General features: G+C 38.4%; 1 protein-coding gene across 1 annotated transcript; it reads right to left on the bottom strand.

Annotated features, from left to right (window-relative positions):
* Window positions 1-420: 420 nt before the first annotated feature.
* On the bottom strand, window positions 421-4447 carry cd248a (CD248 molecule, endosialin a). Its single transcript, XM_081391457.1, has one exon. It carries the CDS (start codon window positions 4259-4261, stop codon window positions 2081-2083), a length of 2181 nt encoding a protein of 726 aa, XP_081247583.1. The 5' UTR covers window positions 4262-4447; the 3' UTR covers window positions 421-2080.
* Window positions 4448-19014: the final 14567 nt, after the last annotated feature.

Raw genomic sequence — 19014 nt, 5'->3', positions numbered from 1 at the left:
AGCCTTTGAAATAAAACTCATTACTGCAAGCATTTGTTAAACTGACATTAATAATTATTGTGGAAATTTGATTGCAGTATTTAAAGGGATTATTTGAAGAATTAGTTAAATGCCTTTAAGGAAGCATATAATATTTACTATAGCATGTGGCTATAAATGATTTTATATATTTCCTAAGAAATAATATAATTACAAAATCATGCTCTTAATTTGCATAAAGACAATTATATAGGCTATATCAGATATTTAGCCATAATGCATTTTTTTGTTCATTCTTTACAACATCTATTTAAAGGAAGGCTGCATTTATTATTATTACTATTACAATTTAAGAATTACAATTCTTTGATTATAAGTGTTGAAACCAGTTGTGCTACTTAATATTTTTGTGGAAACCATGACACAGTTTTTTTTCTTTGATGAATAGAAAGTTCAAAAGAACAGCATTTATTTGAAATAGATTTTTTAAACAACAATGTTGAACTCTTTACTATCACTTATAATTCACAATATATTGCATCCTTGCTCAATAGTATTAATTTCTTTAAAAATCTTACTGAACTCAGTTTAAGACCAAGATGAATCTAAAGTTATCTCACACAGAACTGTAACCACAACAGTAAAACATGCAGGAAGCTGTTGGTTTTCGAGCGATTACACCGGAGTGCTTTTCCTGTGATGATGTGAAGGCTGAACACGCCAATTATCCACAACACGGCATGACAGCAAGTAGCTCTCTGATGTCTGTCCAGATTTATCTGATTGGATAATCAGCTGGTACGGTTCTGTACCTTAGTACCACTGTCAGTCACTGAAAATCCCTTCAGTATCCAAATGGAACAAGAGAGAAAATAATAGAATGGAGGCATAGTTACTTTTATGTAACGGTGTGAACCCTTATCATGTAGTTTTCCTAACCCTAAAAAAGCCCACACATTAAACAGTAAAACATTGTTGATTAATGTTATAGGCATGTATAAGCCATGTCATCAAAAGCCAAGTATTGCATGTCCCAGAAAATAAAGACACCAACATTTAAGCCTTGTTGAGCACTTTAATAAACAGTAAAAAAGTTGTTAAAGTAGGAAATTTGGTTGTTTATCCATACCTCACTTTCACTTAGCATATCAAAACATAACACTACAAACTGATCAAAGAAAAGTCATTGGTACACCATTGTCTGGCTGCTTGTTCTAACATTTTAAACTGCTTGTGAAGTATGACCAACTTCACTCTCATAATGTGGTATTATGACCAGACTAACCTCTAAAGCGGTGGTTTTCAATCCAGGTCCTGGGGACCCACCACTCTGCACATTTTGTTGGTTACGTGTCTCTTATCTGACACACGCTCCTACCTTATGAGCTGATGATCTGAATCAGGTGTGTTAAATAAGGGAGACAGCAGGTCCCCATGACCAGGATTGAAAACCACTGCTCTAAAGGACTGTTTACTGTTATTAGAAACAGAATGCTTAGAAAGCATTTTTTTGTTAGGCACAGTTTTGTAGCAAAAACATTTAACAAATATGATAGAAAGTCTTTTCTTGGTCTGGATCACCACAGGGAATAACAATCTTAACATTGTCAAAATGGACTGAAGTTATGGCTCTTTACAGAACAAATTTCTTAAGACATGACTCGCTTGAATGTCACAAGCACAGCTATTCAGATGGAAAGTTCTTTCAAATTAAAAATAAATAACCCACATTACTCAAGAAAGTATCCTCATCTATCAAGCATGCTCTCTTATTTGCCATGTGACTGTTAAGCAACTGTTTCGCAAAACAAGAGATCAGTGTGAGCAACAGTAGAACAATTTTTATTGCCTCTTGGAGGACAGCAGAGAATGAGGCTTAGTGGTTTTAGAGTCATTCCTCTTTGCCCCCCACCTCCCTTTTCTCGCATAGCAAACTGTCCAGATAAACATCCACAAATAATTATGGATTAAAAATGTCAAAGGGAATAGATGGGAAGCTTATCCTCAATCCATCGAATTCCTCTTGGAACTCCCATGACTGTGAAGTTACAAAACCAAGTTTATTTACATTTTCACACTGTCCAGTCACAGTCCTACTTGCTTAAACATGGGACTTAGTTCCGCTACCAGAAATGTCAGCAGCCGCTTTATCACCAGCACCGGCAATCCAGTGATAGCAATCGCTTGTGTTCTTGTTCTGTGGTTTAACTGTGTAGCGAGTACAATAGATAATGCCAAGGACCACCATCACCACGATGAAGATGCAAAGCGGCACTAGCAATCCAATTAGCAACCAGCTGGTTCCTTGGTTCTTCTCACTGTTGTTGTCATCATCAAGGATGACCTCCTCTATTCCTCGTGACTGCATTGGCAACAGGGTGGAAGTTTGCTGCCCTGGACCAAAGGTGGTTGAATCATAATCATACCTGTCATCATCATCATCATGGTTTTGGTTATAAGACTCATAATCTTCATAGAAGTGTAAAGGGTTCTTAGCAGTTTCCTGTGTCTCAGGCTTTGTTTGGGTTGAGCTAAACCAGAGCCAATTCCAGGCCCCGCCTAAAGCTGTGGTGGAAGGGTGGTCTGTGGGAACTGTTGTGCTCTCATCCTCATAATAGTCTGGTGTGGGCGTCGGAATGGTTGGTGGAAAAAAGGCATTATGAACCGGTTGTTCTGGATGATGGTCACCATCAACTTTAATGACCTCAGGTGAGTTTTCAGTCGGTGTAGTTGTTTCAGGTTCCACTTCAGTTGTCCAAATCAGGTCTGTCGGAACAGTCTCCACATTGGGCAGCTCAGTCTGCCAGTTCAGAGGTATTCCCCAATCAGACTCAGATGGAGGGCGCCATGGGTAGACAGGATCCTCTGGTTCCCAAATGGGGTTAAGAGTAATCAATGGGTTGGAGACAGTGGTTGTGGAAGTCTCCAGGTCCTGCCCGATGAGTCTGCAGGAATATTGGTCAGGTTGAAGAATATAACCTTCTTCACAGTAGCACTCAAAGCCTCCTTCATAATTGATACACATCTGTTCGCATGTTCCCTCAATTTGGCATTCGTCAACATCATGACAGCGACTCTGGTCCTCTTGCAATGGGGCAAAACCAAGATGGCAGTGGCAAATATGGGAACCAAATGTGTTTTCACAAGCATGCTCACACGGGTCATCCACACACTCATCCACATCTTCACAGGCACCTTCTTCATCTTGTCGGTATCCATCCCGGCAGCGACATTCGAAGGTACCAGGTGCATTTACACAGATATGCTCGCAGGGACTCTGTAGGCATTCATCAACATCTACACAGCCCCGTTCATCAGGTGCCAGCATGTAGCCATCAGGACAAGCACAGCGGTAGCCGTCCATTACAGGCAAGCACTCAAACTCACATGGAGCCCCATTGCAAGGGTCAGACGGAAAGCAGCTTACCCCATCCTCAGCCAGGAGAAAACCATCATTGCAATCGCAGTAGTAGTGCGAGTCACTCTCAATGCACAAGTGATGGCAACCTCCTTTGTCCTTACCACACCAGCTTGTCTTAGTCACATCAGAGCAAAAAGGTGGATCCCTGTTCCAACCTACAGTTCCATCATCCTTTAATGTGCACAGAACTGACTGGTCATCCATAGTAGGACATGGTACAGCTGCCACTGATCCAAATGGGATATGCGTTAAGAGGGAACTCAGCAGGTTAAAATGGGTACTATAAAGTGTATTCCCACCTCCCTCACTAGCAATAGCTGTACACATGCCTTGGAAGTTATACCTGCACAGGTAGCCATCCACTGAAATCGAACAAGGTCCGTCCTTCCATTTTAGATTATCCCCTTGTTCATTGGCTTCAGTGCTGTAGGACATCCCCACACATCGTGGGGACGAGCAGGTACTAACCGAATCCTCTTTTAGCCAGTTTGTGTACTGGGTGTCCTGATCTCCAGTGATCCACGAGAAGCCACGCAGAGGCCGGGTTGGAGAACATTGTCGGGGTTGTCTCTGAAGGCCAATCCAGATATTTGCCTTGCCTCTGTGGTGTGGTCTCAGTTCCACATTGGTGAAGAGCTCCTTCACCATTTCTGCTTCCTTTGGGTGCCTGATGGTGGCCAGGTTCCCATCTAGTTCCTTGCAGCTCCGCCAGGCGTCCAGGAAGATCTTGCGCTGAAAGTAGAGCACATAGCACCCATCCTCGCTGCAGAGTGCATCCCGTTCTCTCAAGTCCAGAGTCTGCACACCGTAGAGGCAAAGTAGTGAGGACAGCAGAATAACACACAGAACCGGACAGCCCATACCTCACACCTACTCTATTTTCCTTTGTATTTTTTTTCCCTTTTTTAGGTGGCTTTCAATATGCTAAAATACTCTTCAGTGCTCTAGATGGCCATTTTTCTTATACTTGTACCTGTATTAAACTTTTCCCTTCTTTCATTTCCTCTCTCACCACCCTCCTTTCTCTCTCCTGTCCAGTGGAGATCTGTGCCTAAGCTGAGAACTTACAATCTCACCCTTGACGTTCCAGCATGAGAGAGAGAGAGAGAGAGAGAGAGAGAGAGAGAGAGGGAGGGTTGGAGAGATGGAAGAAGGGTAGGAGTGACTGGAGAAAAGGGGGGAGACGAAATAGATGTTTTTGGCACAGGCAGGACCAATGTGTGTGTGTATTTTGGGGGGATTGGGGGGGAAGTGCAGCAGTCTCTGTGCTTTTTCACCAGAACGTAACGTATGTTTCTCATAACCGCGTGTATGGAAATGGTTTGGGACTCTGCCCCTGCTGCACCACCCCCCGCAACTCCTTGTGACTCTCCACCCCCACCAAACTCTGAATGCAGGATAAGTTAGAACAAACTGTAATGCTTATATTTTACCCACATAAAAAGCAAACAAAAACTAGAGAATTTTTTAACAAAGACCAAGTCTGCTCTAACAGTCCCTCTCGCATCTCTCAGGACTTTCTTATTCCAGCTTTTCTCTGATCTTTCCAGTTTTTCATATTTTTTTCTTTCTGGGTCTCTCCTTGGTTCTACTGGAGCTGTGGTGCTGTGGGTAATGTGTTATCATGCCATGTAAAAGCTATTGTGCTCTTAAGCATTTTTTTCTTTTTCCCCCGTATGTCCCCCTCCTCTCTAAAACCAGGCCTATAAAAAATGAAAGACAAAACATAAAGACAAATATTAATATCCAAATAAAGTAGGTAACTTTATTGTACTAATATTAAATGAATGAATTATTCAAGAAATTATTATAGCAACTAAATATTTTATGTTGGACTGAAAAATAAGCAAATATACAATCGTCAATTAATGTAAATGTGCAAATGTACAGTTTTCAGAAACCTTGATGAATGAAACAAGTATTGTTCATACCTCACTGAGCGTAGAAAAACTCAAATGACCTGAAGTCTGCCAGGTCTGCCTGTGAAAACTCTGCAACATCAACAATCACTGTGCACCGGAATGATAACAGACCTAGTTATACTAGAGGTTAAAGTATCCACAATCGTAAGGAACAAAAGCAGATCTAGTTTTGTAAAGAAAACAGAAGGGGGAAAACTGAGGTGGGTCTCGGCCTGTATATGGTCGTAATGGGGATACAGTTCTGTGGGGGGTTACATTAAAAAATCATTCTTGTGAATGAAATACAGATGAATCACACGTCTAACACAACCGATAATTTCAGATAACTACTTCATGCACTGAAGTGGTTGGTGTATTAGTGTTTATTTTATTGTGTATTACTATGGACAAGGACTCCTAAAACTTGACAATCGTAAACCAAGCAATTTGTCTCCTGTTGTGGTGATCATTAAAAGCAAATATTTCACATCATAACTTTTTGGAGAGGTCTCAAAAGGTTAAATGATCTGTAATCTGTGGATTTGTTTTTCAGTGCACATGCACAATGATACATCTACAATGCAAAATTCACTGTTAGTAAACAGAGAAAAGATACTTGTGACAATCCTAAGAGCTTGGACAAATCTGTTCATACACTGCAAATGTTCTACAAGAACATATCAATCATTACCATGGAAACACTCAATGTGAAAAATACAACCCTGGATCTGTGTAATAGCTACACCTAAGTAAGAGCCAGACAGTCTTTAGCTAAATGAAACATGACTTAAAATCCAAGAATCGAGGGAAGAAAACAGTTCCAAGAAGCTTTTGTTACAAGATTTCAAGAACGCAACAGCCTTGAAAGTCCTGATCATAGTGAGAAAATTTCATAATTTAAAAAAAAAAAACCAACAACCTTGAAACCAACCTGAAGTGGGGCACATGTGTTTCAAACTATTTATTTGACTCGTACTTTCTTTGGCATCCTCTAAATCAGTCTATTTTCTTTTTATCTCACCATCAGTATTGATGAACAAATCCCTGATCTCACAACTCAGCATTTCTCAGGTACACTGAAGCAAGGTCAAATCTGCAGGACAGCACAGAAGATCCTCAGGGAATTTTTCTCTCTCTAATTTATTTGCCTTTTTTTTTTTTTCTGGAACAGTCCACCCAGCACCACCTGTAAACCACATTTGCTCTATTCCGCCCTCAAGATCCCAATATCTTAATATTGTTCTCAGGTCTCGAGCTGCTCCCCGTCATACTGTATCATGCAGAACTGAGTCTGTTCACCCACTAGCTGCTCTGTAAACAGTCTCTTATTCTTGCATGTGATAATTATATGAATAAGAGCTGTGATTAGGACCGAGAAGAGAATAATGAACTGTTAAATATGTAACAGACATTCATGTCTTCAAGCATTAAGCTTGCTATTATGCTCTCATGCTGTTTGTAACTTGGCAGGAGTCAGTATTGTTCGTCTCGGTTTAGGACCTCTGGAAAGTAAAAGCAGATTTAGGGTGTGTTCACACTTAGTAGGTTTGGTTCGATTAAAACAAACTCTGGTGCGATTGTGCGTTTCATTTGAATAAGTGTGAATGTTACCATCTGAACCCTGGTGCCACCAAACAAGAGGACTGAGACGCTGAAAAGATGAGTCTCGGTCCGCTTCCAAACAAACTCTGGTGTGGTTCGACTGAAATATGACCATAACACGGACCAAAGTCACAAATGAACCAAAAACAGGACACAATGTCACAAGATGCGACCATAATTTATAATATGTTTTCCATAACATTTTTGGTCCGGACCGAAAGAACTGAACTACAAGTGTGAACACACCCTTAATGCTATTGGTTCTGATATACTGATGCGAATGGAAGCCCCATACAGAGAGCACTACAAACTCTAAACACACATCATGCCATAGTCTTGAAAAAAAAAGAAGAGAGAAAAATTATTGTTATATATGTTACCGGTCAACATTCCCAGCTGTGTTTGGAAACAAGGATCTTGGTGCAGGATGTATAGCCTTAAGCGGCTGTGTTTGACATATTTAAAATTCATAATTCAGTCTTTGAGAGCACTTATGGAAAGTACTCTCCCTGAACCATAAGTCTCAAATCCAATTCAGCTGAAGCGGTCATCCCAAAGATACATTTCTGGGTCAGGAACTACTTGACTGTACACAAGCATACAGACACTGCACGGATCACACACATATCATGTTCAGACACTGTGCATTACATCTGCTTAAATACAACAGCATCTGGAGATCTTTTAAATTCAGACAAAAGGCTGACTCAATCTGAATGCTAGAAAGATTCACACAGATATAAACACTGTCCTCCATATTGATATCAACTTGTATCTAAGATTGGGATCATGACACCTGAATCCTTTTTTCTTAATGTACTATTCAAGCCATTTTCAAGTCTTACAGTGAATTCTCATCAAATACAACCCACTTGAAGTAATAATCTCCGCCAAACAATTTTACTTTGTCCAAAATGCTTGTATGAAGTAAACTCTAGAGCAGAACACCCTTTGTCTGGGAAACCAGTCCTTAGAGGTTAAGGCACAAAACAGGCTCTTTTTCGTAGTAAAAACAACAACTATGAGTCTATATGAGCCCTAGTTCTAACAGAACACACACGAAGAAGCAGAGTGGCTTTGAAGCAAGATGCCGTAGTAAGTCTGGCCCCGGTTAAGAGAGTGAGGGGAAAGTCTGATTAACACTGGGGTGAGTGAAATGCCAGAGTATTTGTGTACCCTCCCCTATACACCCCTCAGGGCCGGACCAGGAAAGTAGTCTTAAAAACAACCCCCTCTACTCCACAAGTCCCACTGTGTAAAATAAGGGCTGTATTGACTCAGGAGTCAAGAGCGATATTCAGGTTGGCAAGCTATTTTGAATTGTGTAAGAAGAAAACTATACATACGTTATATAATACATAACATATTTTGGATTTTTGTGTTTGTGTGCTGTTCATTCAGTCTGATCTCATTGGCATTCATAGGAATTCATATGTAATGTTTGCACATACATTTGGATATACAGTACACTGAAACATACCATATGGATGTACTGACTGCATCTAAAACATAAAGGTATTTACTTATGCACAGCTTGAGAAATGTAAAAATCTTTATGAATACTTTATATTTGTATTACAATTGTATATTTTACTATTATTTGAGCCCCTAACGTCACCTATACTCTAAACCTACCCGCTTCTCAACAATTAAACATATTCAAAAAAAAGATTTGGTGACAATAATTTTTGTTACAATATAGAGTGATATTAAAGACATAAAAAAAATTGGTTTAAGTGATGGAATCCATCAAAACATATTTGAAACGAAAATCACAGAACAGAATGACACCGCTATCATGTTAAATTAGGTAAATATGTTAAATAAATATGATGGCATTAAACATCTTTATTTAATGCCACTGATTAAATACAATAAAATCAACCTATTAAACCAATGAATTCAATATTCTATGAACCTAGAAAGTATTCATAGGCATTTGTACTTCTCTTAAGTTGTTAATAGTGCTATAGTTTTAGTTGATGCTGTCAATACTTTAATGTGGAACCTATCATTACAAATGAGATTGTGCAGATTTATTTTTGGCTATTGCTGTTGTCAGGAGAAACCTTTTGAGCCCTATCATACACCCGACGGAATGCATCGCCAAGAGCGACGCAAGTGTTTTTTGCTAGTTTCAGCCCAACGCAGTTATCATTTTCACATTCTGCACCACGTTGTTTAAATAGCAAATGCATTTGCGCCAATTTGTGCGTCCATGGGCGTGCTGGTCAAAAAAAGAGGTGTGATGTTGGCGCGTTGCTATTTTTAAGCAACAGAAATAGACTGCGTCATTGACCAACGAAACCTGGTCTAAAGTCAATGGAGCAATATTTTTTTTAAAGAGCGCAATGGTACTATGCGCCTATAGGCGGGTCCACAACGCACTCTGCTTATTGCACAGACAGGGACGCACAGCAGCACACAAACATGCCAAATAAATATAAAAGGATTAAAAAAATATTAAATATTACATAAAAATATGTAAAATATTAATATTGTGAACATAACGATAAGGTGGAATGCGGCTTGTCCCGTAGATGGTCTGCTTGCGTGCTTTAACTTCGCGCTCGAGGAGATCCATTTGCACTCTGGAGAAGCGTTCAGTCTTTCCGCTAGCAAATTGCGCCATGTAAATAGCGAATCTGCCAGTTTATTGCATGTTACGCCCAAAACACACCCTTTACTCATTAAGAGAATAGGGACGATCCACTTAGACCACCATTTTTCCCGTTGTTAAACTAGCAAAAGTGGATTCGGACACGCCCTAAGTGCATTTGCGCCCTGCGCTTTAGACCATGCGCTTGGATCGTTAAAATAGGGCCCTTTACATTTAATCTTGTTCCAGATTCCTTTCATGTTCTTCCGATTAGTAAACGTCTGTTTACTAAGTGAAAGAAGAAATGACAAAAACAAAATAGCAGAATCAAAATGAAGAACAGCAGAATTAAAATAAATCATTAAAATCATTAAAACTGACATACAGCTGTAAAAAAGAGAAGAGTTTTAAACTCCTAAAACATTTTAATCAATGCCATTTTTATATAATTTACTCAGCTACTCTAAATGCTTTTAAATGGGTTTCTCGTGCATTTCTGTTCTTGAGGTCAGTGTTTAGTCACCAAGAGAGTGGGAAAATGGATTTTCCCATGCCATCATTTCTATACATCATTACTTTTAATGAAGCTAATAGCAACGACCCTCACTAACGACTTGCTATATGTGATTGCACAAACACTTACGCCATTAATCCCAGAGAGGGGGTTTCCATCGCTGCATTCGAGAGCACAGCCAAAACTCTGAATCTTAATTCAAAGCAGGATGAAAACTATTTCTATAATGTGGAACCATGCCAAAGCATATTTTCAAAACTATCTATATCTCTGTCTTGCTCTCTCTCTCTTGATTAATCCCTTCAGAAAGAGCTAAGATTGCAAATCCTTCAACAACCTCTTCAAAACCCTTCAGGCTTCACAACACACATCGATCATTCAGCTTCATCTTATTCAAGGCACATTACACTTTACACACGCACGTCTGGTTCACTATCTTTGTGGCGACTCTCCACAGATGAAATGATCTTCATACGGTACAAACTGTATATTCTATCCCCTTACGCTAACCCTACCCATCACAGAAATGTTCAGCATTTTCAACAAAAAAAAAAGTTTGTAAAAGCTCATAAGCTTGTTTCCTCATGGGACCTCAACACACACACACACACACACACACACACACACACACACACACACACACACACACACACACACACACACACACACACACACTCACTCACACTCACACTCACTCACTCAGCAGATCATGTACTTACTGTATATGGTCTGTTCAGTGTAGCAAATTCACTAAGTGTCCTGCTGACGTGTTTTGCATATTTTGGTTAAGAGACTGTCACCCTAAATGTACTTAAACATTAATCATTCACTCAATATATCAGATAAAACAATAAATATACGTGGGATCTGGTACATAAGGCCACATTTATAAAGGGCTATAATTTATGTTTTTACGTACTTCATTCATGGAGAGAAATGGAATAAATTTAAACAACATTTCAAAGCGATGGATTTCCAGCTTACGCAAATAACTTTAAAAGCTGGACACAGGAGATTTTCTGCTCCTGAAAGAGCTTTTAAGATCCAGATAGAAGAGAGGGACTATAAAATAAATATCAGACACTAAGAAGAGCGAGAGAGAGAACTTGAAAGAATGAGGAGCACGTCAAAAAGAGATCAGAGATTTAAGCTTTTTCTCTTTCCTGCAGACCTTTCGCCACAGACTGACATTTTCTCTTACTCACAGAGTTCCATGATGCACAATTGAGCAGGTTTCTGATTTGGACTTTAGGCACTAGATGAATTCATTTTCTGGGGCACAGCCGGCTGGTGGAACATGTAATTCATACAGAATGCAGTTTCATTCACTGAACAGAAAGCATTGAATCTGTGCTGTGCAGTAGTAGTTTGTGTTTGAGGCAAAGTGGACAATGAAACGATTTGGATGCATGGAGACAAATGCTATGATAACAAAAGCCAACATACAGTACACTATACAGTTCAAAAGTTTGGGGTCGGTAAGATTACATGGAACAAACCTCACCCTATAAGTACATGTTGTTAATTCATTTTACTGAAGTGTAGCCTATTTTTTTTCTTTTTGAAAAAATTAATAAAGATATTAAGCAAGGATGCTTTATATTGCCCAGCACAACAGTTTTCAAAATAGATAATAATGAGAAATGTTTCTTGAGCAGAAAATCATCATATTAGAATGATTTCTTAAGGATCATGTGACACTGAAGATGATGCTGAAAATTCAACTTTGCCATCACAGGAATAAAAAATATATTAAATAGAAAACAGTTATTTCAAATTGTAATAATATTTGACAACCTTTTTACTGTAGTCCTCATAATCAGTCATATTTGAAAAAAAAATGGCCAAAAAGTGTAATACTTTTTTTAAAGTGCTATACATGCACACAGCGGCCCACAAGCATTATTATTCATCTGGGGTTTTAAACCTCATGTTTTAAAAATGACCAAAGCAATATTGTTTCATTTATGTGTTTGCTGTCCCTCTCTCTCTCTCTCTCTCTCTCACACACACACTCATATTCTTCTTCTTCTCTAAACCTAGGTCTGGCTTTCAGATCAGCAGGCTGTGTGTCTACAGCAGTTAACCCCTCCTTATCTACAGCCCAGAAGAGAGAGAAAGCGAGTAAGAGACAGAGACAGAAAAGATATCCTTCTTTGTGACCTCTCTTCCACTGTCCTCCCTTACAGGTTCTGATGGAGAAAGCGTATGTGTCTGCAATTCCCAAAAGACAGCAGATCCAGAAACACTTATGACCATCATAACCTGCTCATGGAATAACAATAGATCTGTTTCTGGCTCTTGTTCAAGCCACGCATACCTTTGCTTCTCACTCTCTCGAAGGAGAAAAAGAAGGAGAAGGAAAGGTGATGGAGTTCTTCCCTGGAATGAGACTGTTTTAATGTATTTCTATAACACGATATGTTACCGTTTGGAGACAATGGGTGGAGGCTTTGAAAAGCAGCCACCATAAACATATGCTTTCCTGACTTTTGTTCATTATTTAGACGGATACAGCACGTATATGGGTTAAACCTGGTAATTTATGGATATCCTGTGCCAGATTACAGTTTATCCAATGTCAGATTGGTCTGATCGCTTTCATATTGTCTCATTGTTTCTTTTTGAACTTCATGGTAACTACAGTAACATCTAGATTTACCTCACAACATGGCCAAAAGGGTTTCGTATTCCTAGTGCACATAAAATGATCAAAGATAAAATAACCAGCCCTGACACACTTTATAAGAGTCATGCTTGCTGTGCTTACATTCAAATCCCAATTCAAATGTTTTTTTTTTTTGTTTTTTGTTTTTATCTGACTGTCAAGCCAAACAGCTGAGGCAGAGCTCTGGGAAACAGGGACACGCTCCTTATTTTTCCGTCAAAAAATATCTACCTTTGTGAAAATGAAGTACACTTTAGCATACTTTTATTACAGACAATATACTTTAAAAGAATATTCTTATGGGAAATCAAATTTGCCTTGATCTTTTAATAGGTCTTTGTACCATTAATTCTACCATTATTGTAAATTTCATAGCTTAAAATGTCCTCTTCATTATAAACAAATCATTTATTTAATTAAGCTCCAAAATGTACTTTTTTACATAAATTTACACGGGCAAATATATTTGCATATGACTGCCTCCAGAGTAAGATATTGACAAAATGTTCTACATCACACCGTAGGCCCCGCCCACTGGCATTCAGTTGCGTATCGGCGGACATTTGCCTACACTGGATGTGAGAGTAACTTCAATAGCAAATAGAACCCATTATAATCACTGATGCTGTCTACACTGGATACAGCATACAGATTCAGCTCAGTATTTTACATACTCCACACGCTTGAGTCTTTGACTGTAAATGACGGTTTTCTATGGATAATGTTTTCAAAACACAAACTCGCGTGCAATAGCAAGTGGGCATTGATACTGTTTCCTATGCAGTGACGTTAGACAATCATAACAGTGCAGCGTTTACTGACAAGCCTTAAAGGAGCCGCCCCTTAAAAATAGATAATTACAGACAGAGGCTCAGATTGAGGGGTAAAAATAATTGTTTTTCCTCATATATATGTTTTTTTGTGTGTGTGTGTGTGTGTGTGTGTGTGTGTGTGTGTGTGTGTGCAAATTTATTAACATTAATGAACCTCAAGGAACATATTCAAATAATTAAAAAAACATCCCATGACCCCTTTAATTGCATGTTCATTTGAATTAAATGAAAATATATTAGATTAAATTGATATTAAATGCAGTTAGCTGAACTTTAGTGTACATTTTTGACCCACTGAAATAGGACATAAGTACAGTACATCTCTATATGTAATTTCATAATCACATATATTTACTGTACTAATTACTTCATTGTCTTTAAAAAAAAAAGTGTACTGCCGAATGCAAGCATTTATGGTAAACTAAAAAATACTTGTCCTTTCTATTGAAACTTTTTTATCTGTTTAAATATTTGTAAATACACATTTGTAATGATGAAGTTGCAATTTAGTGCATTTAAAATGTATTAACTTTAAATGTAATATTGAATAACTAGAGTGAAAAACACACACAGTGCACTTTTTAAGTGTTAAGAAACAGTCATACTTTAAGTACACTTAAATGTGTAGCAGTGTGTAATATAGCTGTTTGTGAATGTAAACATTCTGCAAAGTTGAAAGTGCACGAATAAAGTTGTGTCCCAAAAGAAACTGACTCTGAACCGCCTAAACGAGTCGTTTGTCGAATGCGCGGCTATGTTGTACGTTGTCCGCCCGCGAACAAATTGACCAGCCCACAACACGCCCTTTTACTGACGACTGCCTCTCAAATCTCGGAGTTCAACGCGGGATTCACAAAACACTTGCTTGTGAAAGATGGGTCAGTACTCAGTCTATTTGGACCAGCTTGCTCCTCAGAATCACAGCCTGTATGAATAATAGTTGATGTATATATTTTCAACCGAGTGTTCAAAATACGTAGTTTTGTGTTTTTATATTGTGTAAGTTTCCGGCTATAGCTCACATTATCACTGTCTTGCTGAAATACTTCTGCTAAGCAGCTGTGGGCCACTATTACCTAAAATTGTGTCTATTAATGCACCAAACTATCGTTCTTACTACTTTGAGTAAAGATAAAGGATGGAGCATAATCATAAAGATAATTGAATGTTTCATCATCGGACTCGCGCTCGGATTGATAGGGTAACTTCGACGCCATCGCGACTGTCTTTACAGTGTGTACAATCGCTGAGGATTTAGAAAGTCTCCGGAGCTGAAGTTCAGTGATGGTAGTGGGCGTTTTGTTTCCGACACACGCTGTAAGCAGTAGACCAATCACAACAGACTGGACCGTCTGACCAATCAGAGCAGAGTAGCTCGTGGAAAGAAGGGATTTAGAGAGACTGAATCATCCGTCGAGTCATTTGAGAATCATTGAAAAATGTGGTGATGTGCAATGTATATTATGAGAAACCTTTGCTTTGATGCATGTAAACCTGTTGTAGGAGATCTCCAAAACAAATTTAGGAGCCTTTAAAATAGCATTTAATTAATATATGTAAATCTGCAAGTATATTTATTTAAATATATATATATATATATATATATATATATATATATATATATATATATATACATACATAAGATTTGAAGTATAATACAAGTGCACAGTAAAAAGTGCACAGTAAGCGCACTTTTACACAAAAAGGTAAAGTGATTCAAAATATATTGCGAGAACTTGCAATAACTTTTGCATTTTGAGCTTAATTTCCATAACAGCATACAAACAGAGAGACTCCTGCCTCCCGTTTTTCCCACAGCCGTGGTGACCTCTTAAACCTCTTTGCTTTTAGCATTCATACCAAAGACCCATTTTTATCAGGCACACCCATTAGAAGTGTAGGAGCACCTCTGAAAATATGGCAGACCACACAACAGCATTACTTAAAGACAGTACAAACACTAAGCAAACAGGGAGAGTATGAAAGACATAAACATCTTTCAATGCTCTTCACAGACGAGTGGATGAGAACTGTAAAGCCGTTACAGCTGAACTGACACTGACCAGTCCACTTTACCAGAGTGTGGGAACCAAACAGCAGAGCCGAGACCAGTTAAACCGCTGTCACGTGTCAAAGCCACAATGGCCTCCCAGGGTACTGTTATGATTGCCTTTCTGTAATTTGCTGAAGGCTTTTAGTCAGCCACTGAGAAAGTGTTGTTGCTTGAGTTGAAACGTGACTTGTGTATGGGAGTGTATGTTCATTTTTAGCTTTTTGCTGTTGTTGAAACATTTTAGATTTAATTTCGTTTCAGATTTTATTCAAGCCCTTGAAATGACAGACAAAAGCTTAGCTCTTCATTTAGACAATGTGACCTGCTCCATCAGTTTGAGTCACCTTGACCCATGAAACAGAGTTTGAGCTGTATACACTAAAGTCTCGGCCAAAATTATATGATTATATTTCGGCAACATTTTGGAGTAGAAACATAATTATAAAAAGATGATATTTTGTGCACAAAATGGATACAACTAAGACCTCTAGGTCAAAATGATTTAAAATGATGGAATGTCACATATTGTTTTAAGCCAGATCAAGGATAAATCTATGTCAATCAAAAAAAAAAAAAAAAACAGCATCAGAAAATAAGAGGAAACCTGTCATACAAGGTCATCCTTAATTCTTAATTCTTAAATCTTTAAACATCTGTCTGGGTCAAAATGACTGAAAATGATTTATGTCCATTCACAGCAATCAAAAGATACTTACTAACTAACTAACTAAATATATACACACAGTCTTTGAGATTTGCAATTTCGAAATTGCTAATCTAAAAATGCTAATTTATAAATTGTTCTATTCTATTCTATTCTATTCTATTCTATTCTATTCTATTCTATTCTTAAGATGTACTAAGATCCTGAATAAATGATAAAGTAAGGAAATTAAAATATTCATTTGGTTGTGCAATCTAACAGATAGAGGGTACGATTACATGACAACAATGAACTAAAAACGAAAAAGTTTCGCATTTTTCTTGCGTACAGACGACAACTTTGTCAAAACGATACCCGTTCACACTGATCCGCCTATAGACTGAAAACAAATTATACGCATATAGGCTACGCATGACGCCACCGTTTAAACAAATTCACGTTTGTGAGAATTTCGGACTCGGTGTGCAAAGACCTTAAACAGGGCCTAAGACAGCACTCAAATACATGACACAGAGTTTGCTAATTATGGGGTTCTACACTCTAAAAAAAGATGGTTCTTTAAAGGTTCTTTACATGTGGTAACAGTTATATTTAGTACCGTATCGTCCTGAAGAACCCTTTATGCTGAAATGGTTTAGGGTTCTTTATTCCTGCCTTTTTGTTTTTCAAATCTGAAACTGTCAAAGCCTCCTCATTACTGATGTTCTGGAGCTCAGCTGTACAACTATACACAGACTGTCAACATACTCTCAACAGGTAAATTATTTATTTCTTAAAATGTCTATAAATTGTAACTTATTAACTGTAATAAAAGTACCTAACTGACACAACATGCTGTTTTTTATTTTAATGTAAAACCCAAATAGAGGCAACAAGATAGGCTAAGACCAGGCAGATAGAGGGCAAAAAAAAAAAAAAAAACTATATTAATAAATAATTAATCAATAATAAATAAATGTAATGTGGTCCTTCTTTACGTTCATGAATATGCAGTTCATCTCAAGGAAGATCAAAGCTAAAGTCACCATCATTATCTCTTCTGAGGCTGGTATTTCAAAGCCTCATTGAAGCTCCATTGATCCCACCATATTACTCGTATAGCCTAGTGTGGTCCCTCGAGGTTCAAAGTCAACTTTTTGTCAACATCTGAGAACACAGAGATGTTTTATACTTCACATGAGCACTAATGGATTCTTGGTGGAGGACAAACAAAAAGAAAACACTACAGATTAAAAGTGTTTGGGGTGTTAGCCTGCTATCCGGCTGCTACTCATTTCCAATTAATTCTTTGCTAGTGTGGTACGTTTTGTAACATTAAAAATGCACCACACTGTAAAATTATCCACATCTATGGGGAGAACTTGTGTGAATGTATAAACACCAAATCAGTGAATGTTTACTATCCTTTTCAACATTTAAAACCAGCAGCAGGGGCATACATACCATTAAATTTAGCTTAAAAACAAAACGAAAATAAGCAGTGTGAAGTTGTGGAAGTTTAAATAGGTGTTGACTGTCTGAACATCTGAACATGAAGCATTCAAACTCCCAGAACATTCTCCCAGTTTATCAAAACTGTTCAAACAAAGCACTGAGTTTCAAGGGAAACAAACTGGGCTAAAGAACTTAGGACTTAAATCTAATTAGGACTCACAGCAGCACACTTATTCTTCTCCACTATATGTCTAGACTAAAACATGCCTGATATTTCCAAGCAAACTGTGGGTTCACTGTTCAACATTCCTCCAGGAATGACCCATGATGCTCATACATCTAGCCTCAGATAGCCCTTTTCTCTAGACATTTGATTTTTGTGGAACAGAGAGGTCCTGGGATGAGACAAACATGTCATCTTGTCACATGGATGATGTTCTCCGGAGCAGCTGGATGTTCCTGTAGGTCAGTAGTTTAAATCTCACACAGAGCGAGCGAATGATCTCAGCTCCCACTGCGGGTGAATGGTGCTATTGTTTCAGCTGAGGTGAAACCCAATCTCAGTGCACTACAAAATATGCCGTTCCCTTCCTTCCTTTCTTCCACCTCCACTTGGTCTTCCTCCTCTATCCCTTTATTTCCTCTTGTACTCCAAGGCCCTGTTTACATCAGATATCAAGATACGTTTGGTCGATGGGATCACAAGTAGACGAGGGAGACACATTCCTGTTTACACCTGGTGTTTTAATCCGTCTCTTTTGTCCACTTTCAAACACTTCTGCCCTGATTTCTTCGAGGGGAGGGTCTATGGGTGGGAAATATAAGTGCTTTTTCAGATCTTTCAATCTAATGGACAAAATAAGCTCATGCAATTTACATATGCATGCACCGAAGATGATGGGAAAACACACAGAGAGCTGCAGCTTTCGTTTCTGATAGCCGCAAGAGTGTTCGAAATCAGGAGGCGTGAGTATTAGAAATCAGGAATGGTTAGAGAATACTGTGCTTGCTAAGTCTTCAAACCAAACTTGGGTCTTCAGCCGTCTACACTACGAAATCAATCTGTGCGAATGCATTTTCAAATACCTCTGTAAGTGGTCAAAAGTGGACAAGCTCAAAACATTTTAGACCCCGTTTACACCTGTATTTATCGTCGTTCACTTGTGATCCGATCGAACGAAACACATCTTAATACCAGGTGTAAACAGGGCCAAAATGATGCTTATATTAGACAAAGATAGATTTACAGACAGACAGACAGACAGACAGACAGACAGACAGACAGACAGACAGACAGACAGACAGACAGACAGACAGACAGACAGATAGATAGATAGATAGATAGA

The sequence above is a fragment of the Scardinius erythrophthalmus genome, assembly GCF_964197995.2.
Source record: "Scardinius erythrophthalmus genome assembly, chromosome: 2".
NCBI classification, from domain to species: domain Eukaryota; kingdom Metazoa; phylum Chordata; class Actinopteri; order Cypriniformes; family Leuciscidae; genus Scardinius; species Scardinius erythrophthalmus.
This window is presented reverse-complemented; position numbering and strand designations above follow the sequence as displayed.